Source organism: Gastrolobium bilobum, unplaced genomic scaffold (assembly GCF_033153095.1).
Source record: "Gastrolobium bilobum isolate Gb01-03AN ecotype WA unplaced genomic scaffold, APGP_CSIRO_Gbil_v1 utg728, whole genome shotgun sequence".
Taxonomy (NCBI): domain Eukaryota; kingdom Viridiplantae; phylum Streptophyta; class Magnoliopsida; order Fabales; family Fabaceae; genus Gastrolobium; species Gastrolobium bilobum.
The window spans coordinates 541,006-558,763 of NW_026899225.1; the positions used below are offsets into that span (position 1 = coordinate 541,006).

General features: G+C 30.9%; 2 protein-coding genes across 2 annotated transcripts; both read right to left on the bottom strand.

The window, feature by feature from the left end:
* Positions 1–1,376: 1,376 nt before the first annotated feature.
* Positions 1,377–3,271, bottom strand: LOC133288544 (probable polyol transporter 6). Its single transcript, XM_061486326.1, has 2 exons — positions 3,181–3,271; positions 1,377–2,779 (listed from the first exon to the last, which is right to left on the bottom strand). Exons 1-2 carry the CDS (start codon positions 3,269–3,271, stop codon positions 1,377–1,379), a joined length of 1,494 nt encoding a protein of 497 aa, XP_061342310.1.
* Positions 3,272–11,920: 8,649 nt separating this feature from the next.
* Positions 11,921–13,602, bottom strand: LOC133288599 (probable polyol transporter 3). Its single transcript, XM_061486401.1, has 2 exons — positions 13,471–13,602; positions 11,921–13,361 (listed from the first exon to the last, which is right to left on the bottom strand). The coding sequence occupies exons 1-2, from the start codon at positions 13,559–13,561 to the stop codon at positions 11,971–11,973; spliced, it is 1,482 nt and encodes a 493-aa protein (XP_061342385.1). The 5' UTR covers positions 13,562–13,602; the 3' UTR covers positions 11,921–11,970.
* Between the last annotated feature and the right edge of the window lie 4,156 nt (positions 13,603–17,758).

Sequence of the window (17,758 nt, forward strand, 5' to 3'; positions counted from 1 at the left end):
TTCGAGAAGAAACAGTCAAAAGAACTTCTTACTATTGTTGACGAGGTTTGCTTAGATGTTATTTATTTATTTATTTTTTGTATACTATGTTGTAGGTTGTCATCTGCATGTTTCTGACAATCATTTTTCTTAATGTAGATGGGAAAGATCTTCCGTAGCCTGGGTAATGTAAATGCTGAAACTACTCCTTACCGTTCCACAATATAAACAATAATAGAGAGGTACCCAATCTCGTAACGTTTTACAACCTTTACAATCAATTTAATCACCATTGATTTCTGTTAATCTAACGGTTATAATTTATTTAGAATTAATAATTAATAAATAAGTACAATTCAACAATTTCTAATAAATTATAACCGTTAGATTAATGAAAATCAACGGTGATCAAATTAGTTGTAAGGATAGTAAATTTTAATATATATTTCCCAATTGCTTTATATGTCTTTATGTAACTTGTAACTATTACTTAAAAGGTAAGAATCAAAAATTAAAACAAAGCAAACGACCTATAAGAAATAATGCACTTGAAGAATATAGATGATGTCTCTATCTTTTATGCTATAGACATGGCTATAGCTGGTTTATGTGTCTGCAATAGGACTTTGATTGAAGCTGTATCTGCTCATAGTCATGTCTATAGGAACAGACACCCAGAGACTATCTATTACATATGACAAAGTATTTCCCTAGGTCAAGGGCAAACTGGTCCAGAAACTACTACTCATTGGTGCTGCATGCCTATACTGATTTATGGATGGTCGTCCATTGGGAACTAGTAGAAACTAAACAAAATAACATAATTGGGTTTTACTAATATTCTATTACATAAGACTGCATTCTTTTCCTGCACACTGAAAAATAACGTGGAGTCCATTTAATTTTTTTTTTCTTTCTTATTTTTGTGGGTTCCATTGCTGGTGTGTAAGTGTGACATAAGAGAAAAAATTTCCTACAAAAGGAGACTAATAAACCCCAACATAATTATATTCAATGGAAAAAATTCTGGCTTGGAAGAACTGGATCATCTACAGATCTAGACATTTGAAAAGTGACATTCTTATAATTGAATGGAACAACCTTTAAAGATTCGTAGGTGATTAATTTGTTGATGGCAGTCTTTCAAATATAATTATAAAATAGGGCTTTATTAATCTTATGTTGTAGGAGTGAAGTTCTCTCCTATCTTTGAGACAATCATGGGTGGGGTCTATTTATTTATAAAAAATAAAAAAATGAAAATTAAACTACACGGAAATTAATGAGTGTGTAAAAAAGAGTGTTATCTTATGTTGCATAAGAATAATATTTCCCTATAAAATATTAATTTCAGATAACTTATTTATATATAAAGTTCTCAACTCCAAGATTTTACATCAATTTCCTCCATATACATTCTCTTTCAGATCAGTTCCTGCAGCTACATTTCTACTGGAGTTTTTGCTGAAAACCATCTCCATCTCTTCCAAGGGCTTGCCCTTGGTTTCAGGCAGGAAAAAATAGAAGAACAGCCAAGCTAATATAGATATACCGGCAAACATGAAAAAGCTCCCACCTATGGTGATTGCTTTGTAGATTGAAATAAAACTCATGGAAACAGCAGCATTCATGACCCTATTCACCGCAACTGCTATACCTACTCCTTGTGCTCTCAACTTCAAAGGGAAAATCTCTGAGCTGTAGACCCACGTGACAGGTCCAAGCCCAATATTGAAAAAAGCAACAAAGGTGTAAGTAGCCACAATGCTAAGAGTCAAGGCCCAGATAAGCTTTTCCTGGGAATTTTCCTCCATGGTCAAGCTGAACCCTAATACCGTAAGGCCACAAACCATTCCTGCAGTGCTTATAAGCAAGAGGCGTCTTCTTCCAACTCTGTCAAGCAAAAATGTGGATATTATTAAACAAGTGACTTTTGTAAGGCCTACTCCAATTGTTGTGAGCAAGCGCTTATCCTTACTTGTAACACCAGCTTTTTTAAAGATTCTTGGACTATATAGCATTACAGCTTCTATTCCAGTTGCATGCTCAAAAAAGTGAATCCCAACTGCTGCAATCAGCATCCAACGAACAGAAGGAGAGGGCCTCAGTATCAACTCTTTCCAAACCCCTTCACCATTGTTCCTTTGGTGTAGCTTAACCATCTCTTCTGTGCAATTCTCGTCAATCCCAGCAGCAATTTTGATATCCTTGAAGCGAAGTTCAGCTTCTTGTTCGGTATTTGAAACTTGCAATAGGACTTTCTTAGCTTTTCCTAGATGGCCCTGCATAACCAGCCACCTTGGAGACTCTGGCATTGTGAGAATGCCAAAAGCCAAAGCAAGTGAAGGAATTGCTGCAATACCAAGCATCAATCTCCATCCAAGCTTCAAAGTGAATTTCCCAAAGAAGTAGTTAACCACGTAGCCAAGTAAGATCCCAATACCTATACAAAGCTCAGGTAGGGATGTTATAAAGCCTCGTGATTTAGCAGAGGAAATCTCTGCAGAGTAAACTGGTGCTATCATGAGAGCAAAGCCCACGCCAATACCCGCAACACACCTTCCCACCATTAAAATTGCATAGTTTGGGCCATACCCCATGAGAACTGAACCAACCATGAAGAGGACTGAAGCTAGGACGATTGTGTAGCGTCGTCCAATGTAATCAGATGCTCTTCCAGCAGCTAAGGATCCCACCAATGCACAAAGGTTTAAGATGCCTGCTAGAACCTCTTGTTGGGTGTCGCTGATTCCGAGATCTTCCTTTATGAATATCATGGCTCCACTCATAACACCAGTATCTGAAATCATGTATACATCCATCGTTATTTTTTTTTTTTTTTTTTGCAAGGCATTCATTTATCCAAAATATATCGGATTAGAGCTAAACATACATACACGTTTCATATTTTGAAAACTACACCAATATACTCTCCTATTTTATGTAGGGTTCTCATACTATTCTATCTCTTTCGTAAGAAAGTGAAGGAAATATGTATGATTTATAGAATAAGAGAAAATACTAGGTATATGAATCACTAAAAAAAAATGTTGGAGTTGTTACCTCTTTATATTACCATAATAAAACGATTAAAATAAAAGTTCTCCTTCAGGTAACAAAATGATGTAAATTGGAAAATATAGGAGAACGAAAAAGGAAAAAAAATAATAAAAAGAATGAGGGAATTGATTATTATATTACCATAACCAAATATAATGGATATCATGGAAGCAACTGCTGCACATGAAAAAGCATATTTGTTGAAGCTGTGTTCTTCCCCACCCTGCTCCATTATAGACTCTACGTGGAAGGCTTTCTTGTCCTCTTTGGCTACCTTCCTTTAAATAAGCAAATGTAATCCTTCCCCCGCATCTTAACAGTAGAGTATGTTATGGGCCTGGGCATATTCTAAAAAGGTCCAAGAAAAATAATAAAAAGAAGGATAATAGAAAGAGGAAACTAAAGGAGATAAAGGAAATAATCCTTAAATATAAGGATCGAACACTATCTGACATGATTTTCTGTCTAATCCCTAGCCTCCGCTTAATATGCTACTTTTGAACGTCAAGCCCGGCCACAAGAAAACGCTAATTAACACAAGAACAAATCATTGTTCTTAACCACGAGAATCAGTTATGAATCAAAGAACTTTTAAACAGATATAATAAATGACAATAATCATTGCAATCATTCTCAATCTCCTCAAGCATGTCTTTAGGAACAAATTAATGAGAATCAACGTGGCTGAATAAAAGTAATTAATTTTCTGGTAATAAAAATGAGAAAAAAATCTGGTTTTCATTAATATTATAAGATATTTACTCACTAATAGTATGAGTATTAATTAAGGAATGTTAAATAAAAATGAAGTATTTAATACATTAAAAATTAAAACACCTTTTAGTTCTTTTTTCCGTCTTAGTATATGATATAAGATATTAGTTACTCAATGTGCTTAAAAAGCTTGTTAACGAGACCCATAATATTATCATATGCAAATCTTAAAGTTTAAAGTGTGCTTTTATGTTTAAAAGAATAAAGGTGTAAAATACCGGAAGGAGATTGTAAGGATTTAATAATGTTGATTGTTGAGTACAGCATGACTTGGTGAAATCTTTCAGGAATTGTAATCTGCCAGATGATTCTCTTGCATTGTAGCAAGAATGATTTTGGAGTTTTATTTTGTTTAAGCTATCAGATTCACGAAGTTCATGTAGATCTTTGATTCTGATCGCTTTTCAGTTATTGAAAAGTTTTAGTTCTTACTTTGCAAAATAAAAGTTTTAGTTCTTATATATTCCAAATTTAATTTTTATCCTGTATCACTATGGTCAAATAGAGATAACTTTGGATTTATACTAGCTTTTCTGTGTTTATCTGTAATTTATTTCTCTAAAAACATCTAGAAGTCATGCACCATAACATTTATAAAGTTTTAAATTTTGTATCGACACAATTTGTTATTGTAGAATGTGATGCACCTGATTGACTAACTTGTATTGAGTTTTTCTATAATTTATTTCATAGTAGGGTTTTTCAGTAATTATTAATTATTATTATTTTTGTTATTTTTAGATTATATTTAACTGTATGTTGATTGTGCGTTATCTCTTTTGATTGGATATGATTATAATTATTTACTTTTTTGCTACTTTATTTTAGTTGAATAACAAAAAAGGAAATTGATTATTATATTACCATAACCGAATATAATGGATATCATGGAAGCTACTGCTGCACATGAAAAAGCATATTTGTTGAAGCTATGTTCTTCGCCACCCTGCTCCATTATAGACACTATGTGGAAGGCTTTCTTTTCCTCTTCAGCTACCTTCCTTTAAATAAGCAATTGTAATCTTTCCCTAGCATCTTGATATTAGAGTATGTTATGCGCGGGGACATATTCCAAAAGGCCCAAAAAAAAAATAGAAAGAGAAAACTAAGAAAAATAAAGGAAATAATCCATAAATGACTAGTCTTTGACTAGACACTCCTATCCCTAAAATAGACCAGAGTAAAATTTGAGGGCTAGCTATCTACAGCATCTTAAATTCCGAGTCAGTTTATATAGTAATACACGGTAACGGCACGCTTGTTTGGTGAACAAAGAGAAGCTGATACGGTGCGTCTCACTTTATCTGGACAGACACTTGGCAGAGATATATATTTGCTGCTACTTAACAATTGAGACACAAAACTAAGAGAAAAAATTTCCTCTTTACAATTTTTTTCTCTTAGCTAGTAATATTTCCTGGTCAGTTATTATTATGTAATTCTAATTAAAGACAGATGGTTTGATTCCAAGATACGTCCGAAATACGCAGGCAGCCCAAGGATAGTTGGGTCAAACTAATAATTTATTATCACTCTTGGATACATATATATGGGAAGAATCTGTTTACCAAATTTATTTTATAAATTTTTACAAATTACACTATATACTGTAGTTTGTAAGAATTTATAAACAAAAAATTTGTAAATATAACTCTTTCTATATATATATGGACTTATCATTTCTCAAGCTGCCGGAGATAATTTTATCTTTGGCTACTAAATCATAACCGTACAAAGATAGATTAATGGTGAAAAAGGAAGAGAGAAAAAAAAAACAGAATCATCACCAATCAAAGGTGAATCAATTAATATAAGAAAGTAAATAAGTAAAACGACGTAGTTTTGGGGTGGCCGGAGATAAACTTCTCTCAAGTTACCGGAGAAATATTTTTCCTTATATATATATATACATAGAGAGAGATCTCTTTTTCTGCAGTTACTGCAGATAAGTTATCTGCAGTAAGCCTAATACGACGTCGTTTTGGGCGAAAATCATGGTGTTTTTGTAATTTTAATTTATTTCAGGGTTATAATAGTCTTTAAATTTATAATTTTTTAAGATTTCAATACCAAAATGACGTCGTTTTGAGAAAAATGCAGATAACTTATCTGCAGTAACTGCAAAAATATTTTTTCCATATATATATATATATATATATTTATATATATATATATATAAATATATGTATGGACTTATCGTTTCTCTAGCTGCTTGAGATAATTTTATCTCCGGGTACTAAATCATAACCGTTCAAAGATGAATCAATGGTGATAAAGGAAGAGAGAGAAAAAAGAAATCCTAACCACTCAAAGGTGAATCAATTAATATATGGAAATAAATAATCAAAACGACGTAGTTTAAGGATAATTGAAGATAAACTTATCTCAAGTTGCTGAAAATATGTTTTTCCTTTTATATATATATATATATGTGTGTGTGTGTGGGATAGGATATTGTAACAACCAAATAATGTTACTGTCATTGTTACTACCAGTGGCGGACCCAGAAAAAAAAATTGTGTCCGCACATTTAGTGGTGCCCCCGAATTTTTTTTGTAAAGACAGTTTAGATTAACGCTTTATGTACAAGGTTATGAACTCGCTCATAATCTAGTTGCTTCCATAACAACCTGCAAGCAATAGTTTGACCAATCATTTTCTCTCATTAAATCTTATCAATCCTCCAAAACAAATATGAGAATATACTCCAGTACATCCATACATCATCATTCTATTTTGTAGTGGTGAATAAAAAAGTCAACACTACATGTACAGAAAGCAAGCGAAATCACAGTGAAGGCCTCGTCTCTAGATATTAACTTATTTGAGAATGTCAGACCTGCAATCAATCCTCTCTTTTTATAAAAAAAAAAGAAACAAAGGATGAAGAGAGCATGAGAATAGGTATGCGACAGGGGAGGAAGAATAAGTTTTCTCTTTAATCAATTTGTGTTACTACGTTGCCAACTAATATAAGAATAAACACTATTTTTGGTTCCTAAAAAAAAATTCGGTCCCCACTTTAATTCCTTACAAAAAAAATTAGTGACATGGACCCTATGAAATTCAAAATGGACATATTTTAGTCCTTTTGAGTGACTAATGTAAGTCTTTTTTGAATTTGTGTGGGACCACGATTTTAACTAAATTGATCCACTTTGAATTTCTTAGGAACCTGGAGACTAATGTTTTTTTATAAGGGACTAAAGTGGGGACTGTATTTTTTGTGAGACTTAAAAGGGTATTTTCTCCTAATATAAATATTGAACCAAGAGACAAATAAGAACATGCAACAAAAAAAGAAAGGAAAACAAAAAACTAAAATCAAATGTTTATGTCCGCACTTGCGGACATGTGCCCCTAGCTGGATCCGCCGATGGTTACTACCATATCTTAACCGTTGATTTCCGTCAATCAACGGTTATCATTTATTTCAAATTAATAATTAATTAATGAGTTTGGTTTTTGAAAATAATAATCGTTGATCGACGGAAATCAACGGTTAAGATGTGGTAGTAACATTAATAGTAACATTATTTGATTGTTACAATATCTTATCTCTATATATATGGGTTCGCTTTTTCTACAGTCAATGTAGATAACTTATCTACATTGAGTCTAAAACGACGTCGTTTTGAGGCGAAAATCAAGGTATTTTTGTAATTATAATTTATTTCACGGTTATAACAGTCTTTTTTATCATAATTTTTTAACCCAAAACGACGTCGTTTTGGGAGCGAATGTAGATAACTTATCTACATTTGCTTTAGAAACATTAAAGCACATATATATTTTTTTATATATATATATATATATATATATATATATATATATATATATATATATATATATATATATTTTGGAGAGGAATTATTAGTGGAGTTTGTTAAGGGGAAGTTTACAAAAGATACTATATGAAGGGAGACAAAGAGAGAAGAGTGCATTACGGAAGTTGAATCAGTAGGCTCCCGTTATATTTCTCGTAATTTTACCATAATATAATTATAATAATTTTAAATACAACACCTTTATAAAAGAAAATTAGGAAAAATATTTTATAGAATAAGAACAAATAATAATTTTAAATCAATAAAAAAAGAATATTTATAGTATAATAATAATATATATTAATAAAAATAATATAACATATTTTTAATATAAATTTTTTATCAATTAATTAAAACTAAATAATTATCTTAATAACAAATTAATTTATAAATGATCAACATACAAATATATAAAATATCACTTTTAGGGGGTGTATTGGATTAGGATTTTAAAAGACTTTTTTGAGCTAAAAAATCTTATAGATTTTAAAAGACTATATAGACTTGGAGAGACTTTAAAGACTTTTTTTACAATCAAGATTTTATAAGATTGGATTTTAAAGGATTTTAATAGAATTTATATGATTTGAAAGGACAATATGGATTTATAAGATTTTAAAAAAGTATATGAATTTTTAACAAACATTCAAAATTACAAGAGTCAATAAAAAAGGGAAAGGTTATACTTATTACAACCTATTTTTGTTTACAATATTTTACAATCATATCTTAACCGCTGATTTCCGTCAATCAACGGTTATCATTCATTGCAAATTAAATATTAATTAATGAGTTTGATTTACGAAATTAATAACCATTGTTTGACGGAAATCAACGGTTACGATATAGTTGTAAAAAGTTGTAAACAAAAATAGGTTGTAAGTATAATCTTCCCCATAAAAAAATAACAATGAATTGAAATGCAATGAAATTAATAAAAAAAGTAAAACCTAATATAATTTTCTCAATCAGTAAAACATAATATATTTTTTAACAAACATTCAAAATTACTAAACAACAGCTTTTCACATATCTAATGGGTTAAAAAATTTCTTCTTCATTTAGTATCAAAGTTATACAAATATGATTATAAGGCCCAATTTTTTTTAATTATAAAAATAATTCTAAATTTGCATATAGAACCTACAGTTCATAATAAAATTTCGTTTGGAATTTTTTGCAATTGATATTGAAAATCTTGGGGTTTTTGTTTTACGCGATGAGAGTTTTTTAACCATATATCATATGCATATTTTCATTGAATATTCTAAGAAAATTTTGAATCTGAAACTTTGGGTTTAATTACATGAAAGTTTAGAAAATTTCTCAAATTTTTTCAATCGATACATTGAAACCTTAAATTGCTTTTGAGCTTTTGAGAAACAAACTTTTAGTTATCTATTGACACAAAAATTGTTTGAAATCATTTTCTATAGTGAAGGAATTTCGTTCATGAATGTATTGTTACGAAATATAGGGTTCATATTATGAAAGTTTCAATCTTTCTTTAAATTGATATTGTTTCATTGATGTAAAACGAAAACTGGTTTGAGGGTTAGTTTCTCTATTATTTTTTCATTGTTTTATGTTATTTTTAATACAAAAATCACACATTTTTGTGCCAAAAAAAATCGCGACCCATAGTTTGAAAAATCACTTTTCAAACTTCCTAAATTTCTAAAAAATGGCTCAAAAATATGTTATTTTTGAGATAGATTATGTTAAAATCTCGTTGGTTTGTTGTTTCTGCGTTGTTTTGTGATGAAAATCGCTCAAAAATATACTTTTTTTTATAGTTTTGACGAAGCTCTCATTGTGGAACCCAATTTCGAGCAGTCAACCTGCTATAGGAAGAATAAAATATTGCAATAAAAGAATCTCAAGAACTCCTAGGTTAGGGTGAGATTGTGAGAGAAACATCATGTTTATATTTTTACTAAAAAGTCTCACGAAATTCACACAAATAAAAAAATCCATTAAAATTGTCTTATTTTTGAATACCATGAGATTGTGATTCCATTGTTTAAAATCCTGATTGAATACCAATGAATTTGGACAGATTCTAAAATAATCATTTAAAATCCTAATCGACTTTTTTTCAATCCATCCTAATTGAATACCAACAGATTTTTTTGTCCAAAAAAAATCCATTAAAATCTTTTGAAATCTCAATCAATACATCCTGATATAAATAGTTCCGGTTACGACTTCAATCCGGAAATGGAAAAAAGGTTTTTTTTTTAATAAGTTTGACCCACTTTTAAGCTGTCGTCATTGGTGCCATATTTTTACCGGATTTGTGCTCTAAGGTTTAAAATAGAATAAAATGTAAAAATACTTCAGTAATACGAAAAGAGTAAAAAAAAAAAAAAAAAAGAATTCTTTAGTCTCTTGTATAAATGGTGTTTTTCCCCCCGGTAAATTGTATAAATGGTGTTTAAGCGTAAGGGACAATGTACAAATGATGCAGGCAACGATTTTTACAATAAATTCATTTATTTATTTTATAAAATCACTCTTCATTATCTTTTGGTCTCAAATAAAAGATATCATATCATTCTTAATATTTTTATTTTTTTGTATCTCAAAATCATAATTATAAACATATTATTGAATATATGGTGGTGCTTCTGCAATAATAGCAAGTATACTAACGTTTTTTTCTTCACATATCTCACATAAATTAATTATCATATTTCGTTTCTCTTTGCTTTTCTCTTTTTTTTTTTTATTCAGTGAAATCAATTGTATATGATTCCTCATTCCTTATGTCAGTTGCATACTTGCATCAATGCAACATGTGCCAGTGGAGCGCATGTTCTGTATTACTGGTGCACCGATCAGCGGGTGTGATACTGTATTTACTTTATATATTACCGATATATAATACGTGTGATAATGTATTTACATTATATAAAAAAGATGTTTTTTCTCTCTTTAATATCATATATAGTAACTAACATGGCGCATTTCTACAGGCCCGCTGTACCTACTCTCATAATATACGAAACAGTGATCTATTTGTGATATTTTAAAAAAGTATTAGTTAACTATCACACGAATACTAAAATTTTTTAAAGTGTCACGTATAGAAATTTGTTATAGCAAATAGCGAACTTTATTTGTTAAGATGACAACCTAATTGACTATTAGTAATAATGAATTAAGTATACTTTGAGCAAAAACCTGACACTTGTCAGCTTTTCCCAAATTTGCTATGCATGACAGTAGGTGTAATAAAAGTTTTTATATTCCCCAGACATTGCTTCCTTCTTTGTCCGTTTCGTTATCCTTTCTCTCTCTTTCTTTGAAGTTTATCATCTGGTTCTTCAAAAAAAAATTCAGCTTCAAACTCCACTCTTATCTCAACAAAAGAAACGCATGAAACTCAGATAAAAGAAGAAGAAGCTGTAATGCAAAAAGAAAGTCAACAGATTCAGTGATGAGAGATCATTGTTATGACAAGGCATAAATTTTCAAACTTCCTTATCATAAGAGACCCTTTTATACGATATAAAGAGAAAAATAGTTAAAATAAAAAATAAAAATTCATCTTTTATCTACTGAGTGTTTTGAAGGTTACAGAGGAGATAAAGTAATGACTGGGTAAATACTGGACTTTTGAAAGAAGAGAAAGAAAGTGTAAGAAAACCATGCCTCATAAAAAAAATCACTCTTACCAATGAAAGAATAAAGCGTATTATGGAGGAGATAAAGCACTGAGTGGATAAATAGTGGACTTTTGAAAGAAGAGAGAGAAAGGGTAAGAAAACCAAGCCTCTTGAAAAAATCACTCTTATCAATGAAAAAGTAAAGCGTAGGAAATATAAAAGGTTTTATTACACCTAGTTCGGTGACACGTGTCTTGTTTTTATTCAGAATATATTTTGATCATTTAGTTCACTGTTAGTTGTAGCGATTTAGATGATCATGTCAGGAAACTAAGTTGATTACTTGCTCTAGCAAATTTGTACGCATGTGATTTTAAAATTTTTTACTATTCACTTGACAATTAGTTAATTTTATTTTTCAAAGGTGGCAAATAAGTCACTATCTCATAATATACTAGATTTTTCGATGCCATTGGCATTATATAACTATAAACGAGTAAGTAGTCTTTTAGTCGTTGACTTTCAAGGCCTAGCCAACATTATACTTTTCGGCTTTCACTTTGAACTGTGGACGAATCAGTAGCATGTTAATTGATGCAAACTCAATGTTCATGGTTGAAAAATATAGTCCAAGGAGTTAAATATTATAATATTATATTTAACGCACAAATTACACATTACACACAACCATTCTCTCAATATCTCAACTAAAACACACACTACGCATTCTCTTTCAGATCAGTTCCTGCAGCTACATTTCTACTAGAGTTTTTGCTGAAAACCATTTCCATCTCTTCCAAGGCCTTGCCCTTGGTTTCAGGCAGGAAAAAATAGAAGAACAGCCAAGCTAATACAGATATACCGGCAAACATGAAAAAGCTCCCACCTATGGTAATTGCTTTGTAGATTGAAATAAAACTCATGGAAACAGCAGCATTCATGACCCTGTTCACTGCAACTCCTATACTTGCTCCTTGTGCTCTCAACTTCAAAGGGAAAATCTCTGAGCTATAGACCCACGTAACAGGTCCAAGCCCAATATTAAAAAAAGCAACAAAGGTGTAAGTAGCCACAATGCTAAGGGTCAAGGCCCATGTGAGTTTTTCGTGGGATTTTTCCTCCATGGTCAAGCTGAACCCTAATACCGTAAGGCCAAAAACCATTCCTCCAGTGCTTATAAGCAAGAGGCGTCTTCTTCCAACTTTGTCAAGTAAAAATGAGGCTATTATTAAAAAAGTGATTTTTGTAAGGCCTACTCCAATTGTTGTGAGCAAGAGCTTATCCTTACTTGTAACACCAGCTTTTTTAAAGATTCTTGGACTATATAACATTACAGCTTCTATTCCAGTTGCATGCTCAAAAAAGTGAATCCCAACCGCTGCAATCAACATCCAACGAACAGAAGGAGAGGGCCTCAGTATCAACTCTTTCCAAACCCCTTCACCATTGTTCCTTTGATGTAGCTTAACCATCTCTTCTGTGCAATTCTCGTCAATCCCAGCAGCAATTTTTATATCTTTGAAGCGAAGTTCAGCTTCTTGTTCAGTATTTGAAACTTGCAATAGTACTTTCTTAGCTTTTCCTAGATGGCCCTGCATAACCAGCCACCTTGGAGACTCTGGCATTGTAAGAATGCCAAAAGTCAAAGCAAGTGAAGGAATTGCTGCAATACCAAGCATCAATCTCCATCCAAGCTTCAAAGTCAATTTCCCAAAGAAGTAGTTTACCACGTAGCCTAGTAAGATCCCAATACCTATACAAAGCTCAGGTAGGGATGTTAGAAAGCCTCGTGATTTAGCAGAGGAAATCTCTGCAGAGTAAACTGGTGCTATCATAAGAGCAAAGCCCACACCAATACCAGCAACACACCTTCCCACCATTAAAATTGCATAGTTTGGGCCATACCCCATGAGAATTGCACCAACCATGAAGAGGACAGAAGCTAGGACAATCGTGTAGCGTCGTCCAATGTAATCAGAGGTTCTTCCAGCAGCTAAGGATCCCACCAATGCACAAAGGTTTAAGATTCCTGCTAGAACCTCTTGTTGGGTGTCACTGATTCCAAGATCATCCTTTATGAATATCATGGCTCCACTCATAACACCAGTATCTGAATTGACCATGTATATATATGTATCGTCAAAAAAATTTACAAGGCATGCATTTATCCAAAATATTATATATATGAAAAAGAATGAGAGTGATGAATTGAATATTACCGTAACCAAATATAATGGATATCATGGAAGCGACTATAGCACATGCAAAAGCATATTTGTTGAATCTTTCTTCTTCACCTCCTAGCTCCATGATAGACAACAACACTATATGAAAGGCTTTATCTTTCTCTAGTGTATTAAGCCTAGCTAACTACAACAATTTCCTTAATTCTCAGCCTGTTTATATAGTAGCAGAGGCTGATGACGTGGCTTGATTTCTTATTGGATGAACAAAGAAAAGTGGATCTGATGGGTCCCACTACTATTGACAGATACCTGATGCCGCGTACCTAATGAGACACCAAAATAACAGTAACGAAAAAAAAGAAAAAAAGAAAAGAAAGCAGCTCAAGTTGGACTTGAATTTGTTAGAAGAAAGTGGAAGGTTGGCTAATGAAGGAGTAGTGAAGATATTTTCGGAATGAGGAAGGTTGGTGCGGCATTCCTTACATTGTTGTGTTGTGCCACTTGCAATGGAAACTAATATAGTCAAGTAATAATTTATCTTGGATAAGGATGTATCATGTAAGGGTGTTCACCATCTGGACACCCTTTCGGTTTTAAGGAAAACATGTCGACCAATTTAATTTAATTGATTTTTTTCATAATAATATTTCTTAATCGGTATGATTGAATACGTATATTTGATTCTATTCAATCTATTCTATAAACTAATTTATTAAAAGACACTAAATAAAAATTTATTAATATACAAATTCAAATACTAAATTATTTATCAATATTTCTGTTTTTAAAGTAAGTTTAAAAATTGAAATGAAAAAGTTAAATATAAAGTTCTTAAATAAGTATGAATAATATAATTTTTTAAAGTAAAATATTGTTCTAAAATTTTAAATTTTATTTAAAATTTTATTTAAGTTTAGATTCAATTGATTTTAAGTTCAAATCCAAAAATTAAATTAATTTATTTAATTACAGATATTTTATTTTTTATTTTATTCATTATTTTTAATTTTAGTTGAATTAACTCGATTTTAAATACTTTTTAGAGTAAAGTACTTTTTGGATTCACAACAAAAATTATTGGGCCTATTTTAATTCCTTAAAAAAAAGTCTCTGAAATTCAAAATAGATCAAGTTAGTCTAAATCGTGGTCCTTCTGAAATTTAAAGAAGGCATATATTAATCCTTCAAAAGAACTAATATGAATTTATTTTAAATTTTAGAGGAATTACCGGTCAATTTTTTTTAAAGAATTAAGAGTAAATACATCTTAAGTCCTTAACAAAAAATACGGTCCCTATTTTAGTCTTTTACAAAAAAAATTAGTCTCGAGATTCTTAAAAAATTTAAAGTGGACCTATTTAGTTGAAATCGTGGTCCTTCTCAAATTTAAAAAAGACTCATATTAATCCCTCAAAAGGACTAAAATGAATTCACTTTAAATTTAATAAGGAGCAAGAGATTATTTTTTTTTTAAGGCAATAAAGTGAAAATTAAATTTTTTATTAGGGATTAAAAATTATATTTACTCAAGAATTAAATTAGGATTTGAACACTCAAAAATTACTTTACTCTACTTTTAACTTTATACGACATGACAACTTAAAAAGCAGATGGGTGGACGACATGATACTATGATAGTATTGATGACTAATGCTTAAGCCGAAACGTGTACCAAACGTGTACAATTTTATCGCCATTAAAGCTTGAAACTACCATTTTATCACCATTGATTTTAATTCTTTTAATTTTAATTTTTTTTTCTGTTTCGATTGAATTAATTCGAATACATTCTTAATTTTATATAGCATGACAAATACGGCAGAGAGGTGGACGGCGTGATAGGATTATTGTATGAATGGCTACTGCTAAAGTAAAAAAGTGTACTTATTGCAAAAAAAATAAAAAAATAGTAAAAAAGTGTACCATTTTAGTCTGTGTTGGGCTATATATAGTAGATTGGATTCAGCTTCGTTAAAGATTTGATTTAAGAATTTATATAGAAAAAAATACTGGGGAAAGGAATTCCTGTCTTTGACGCTTTCTCACTTCAAGAGATTAATCTCCAATAAAAGGGTAATATTATGAAAAAACAGAGTCCATATTAATTCTCTTAGGTGCTGCCTCTATACATGTGATTAAACATTTTTAAGTTTTTTTTATCATACATAAACATTTAAGTATTTGATTACTTTGGTACATATTTATATATGTCTTAAATTTTTAGCAATTAGGTAGAGATTTTTTCTTTCCCCTTAACTAATACACATATCCAATCGAAAATGCGAAAAATTACAGGTCAAGGAGGAAGTCAATTCTTGTTGATCGATCAGTAATTTTTGGTAAAATACTACTATAACTAAACGTAAACATGCTGATTGCATTATCATGTGCTTTATATGATGCATTGTATGCGACTCATGACTTAGAAGAACCTACCTCAGTACTTCCTATATTCCACCACAAAGAGATGGTGTTTTGGATAATATTTTTATAGGTCAATGACAATGAGGCAACACATACTGTGAAATAGTACTAGCACAATCTCCATAATGTGTGTTAATTGGCTTGGGAAAAGAGACCTTACATGTTTGTGGAGTCGTTAATAATTATTTTTTGAAACTTAATTTAGCACCAGGGGCAAATACTTGGTCCAAATCCGTTAATGTAGTCAGGTCAGAAAGACAAATTCATGAAGGAAAACCAGGGATAACTTTCCATACAAAGGATGTGTTTGTTTTAATCCCGGCTTTGATTGTAACGGAATATTATCTATTTTTAAATTCCATATTAAACTAATATTGTGAAAAGAAATTTTTTTATTTTTTTTATTTTTTATTTTTTTATTCTACAACTATTTTTTTTAGTTTTAATTTTTATCTTTTTCAAATTTTATAATTAAAAAAATAAAAATCAGAGTGTATTTATATGTAATAAAATAAAAAATACATCAGTTTTTATAAAAATATATACTATTTAAATACCTTAAAAACATCAATTGATTATATATTTATAAATTTGTTTAATCTTAATCTTATAAATATTAGAGTAAATACCATTTTTGCTCCCTAACAAAAAAACACGATTCCTATTTTAGTCCCTTAAAAAATAAATTAGTCTCGAGGTCCTTAAGAAATTCAAAGTGAACCCATTTAGTTAAAATCGTGATCCCTCACAATTTCAAAAAAGACCCACATTAGTCCCTCAAAAGGACTAAAATGGATCCACTTTAAATTTTATAAGGACTGACCGACTAATTTTTTTTGTAAGGGACTAAAGTGGGGATCGTGTTTTTTTTGTTAGTGATTCAAAATAGTATTTACTCTAAATACTATTATTGAAAGCATTTGAATAAATTTATGTGAGACAATTTTGACGATAGAGCTCTGAAAAATATAATGAGAGTATACAATTTCAAATATAATTTATGTATGTGGTGGGTCCTTCCTTGAAAATAAATAAATAATATAATAGTTTTGTTCAATTTATATATATTATTGATTATTGATCACGATCGATAATAAACGGGATGAAAGATCCAATCCAATAACAACTCAAAATGTCTAAAGATGTACAAAGACTTAGTCTGTAAGAAAATGGTATATCACGCGTACACGTAATCCCGGAATGTATAGCTAGACCGACAATAACATAGGGTTCGTAAGCCTCCTTAATAGCCAATGACTGAGACACAAACATGAGATTCCAACTAAGCTATACATCATAGCTCACCAACAGACATCCCCTAAATGGGATAGACCAGCAAAGCCGCATATACAACCAATAAGAACACATGCCGCCATACTAAGGCGACATAGCAAGGAAATAAGCAGGTCATGTCACTACTATAAAAGAGAGGCTCAAAGGCCAAAGCCTAGATATGATTATCTTCTTTCAATTTTACTTAAGCGCATCCCAAAAATAATGACTTGAGCATCGGAATGTCTTGCAAATACCCATCTCCATATGTCCCAGATAGGTATATTTCAATGGAATTAGTATCACGTCCCGCACAATTAAAGTACAGATCCCGTTACAACAATTCACCAATAATTTCCATTAGATCAGGCTCAACCGTATGTGATCATATCCAATCTCACTTGGACCGGTCACTTATATATTTTCATTTTATTTATATTAATAATATTAACACAAGATGTACTAATATTTTATAAAAGTAGATAAGGGTGTTGATCAAAAGAATAAGAGAGATAATGGATAATTGTGTAGCTAGTAAAAAAGAAGTGTGAATAATTTTGAGAACAAAAGTACAACATTGTCAGAGTAGAAGCACACAAGCTGGCCTGAGTTTGAATAGTTAATT

Bases quoted from the DNA above. Each gene is read 5' to 3' on its own strand.
- LOC133288544 (XM_061486326.1), bottom strand. From the start codon at position 3,271: ATGGAGCAGGGTGGGGAAGAACACAGCTTCAACAAATATGCTTTTTCA. The intron at 2,780-3,180 runs GTAATATAATAA...ACATGATTTCAG, and splicing joins ATCCATTATATTTGGTTATG to ATACTGGTGTTATGAGTGGA.
- LOC133288599 (XM_061486401.1), bottom strand. From the start codon at position 13,561: ATGGAGCTAGGAGGTGAAGAAGAAAGATTCAACAAATATGCTTTTGCA. The intron at 13,362-13,470 runs GTAATATTCAAT...TGGTCAATTCAG, and splicing joins ATCCATTATATTTGGTTACG to ATACTGGTGTTATGAGTGGA.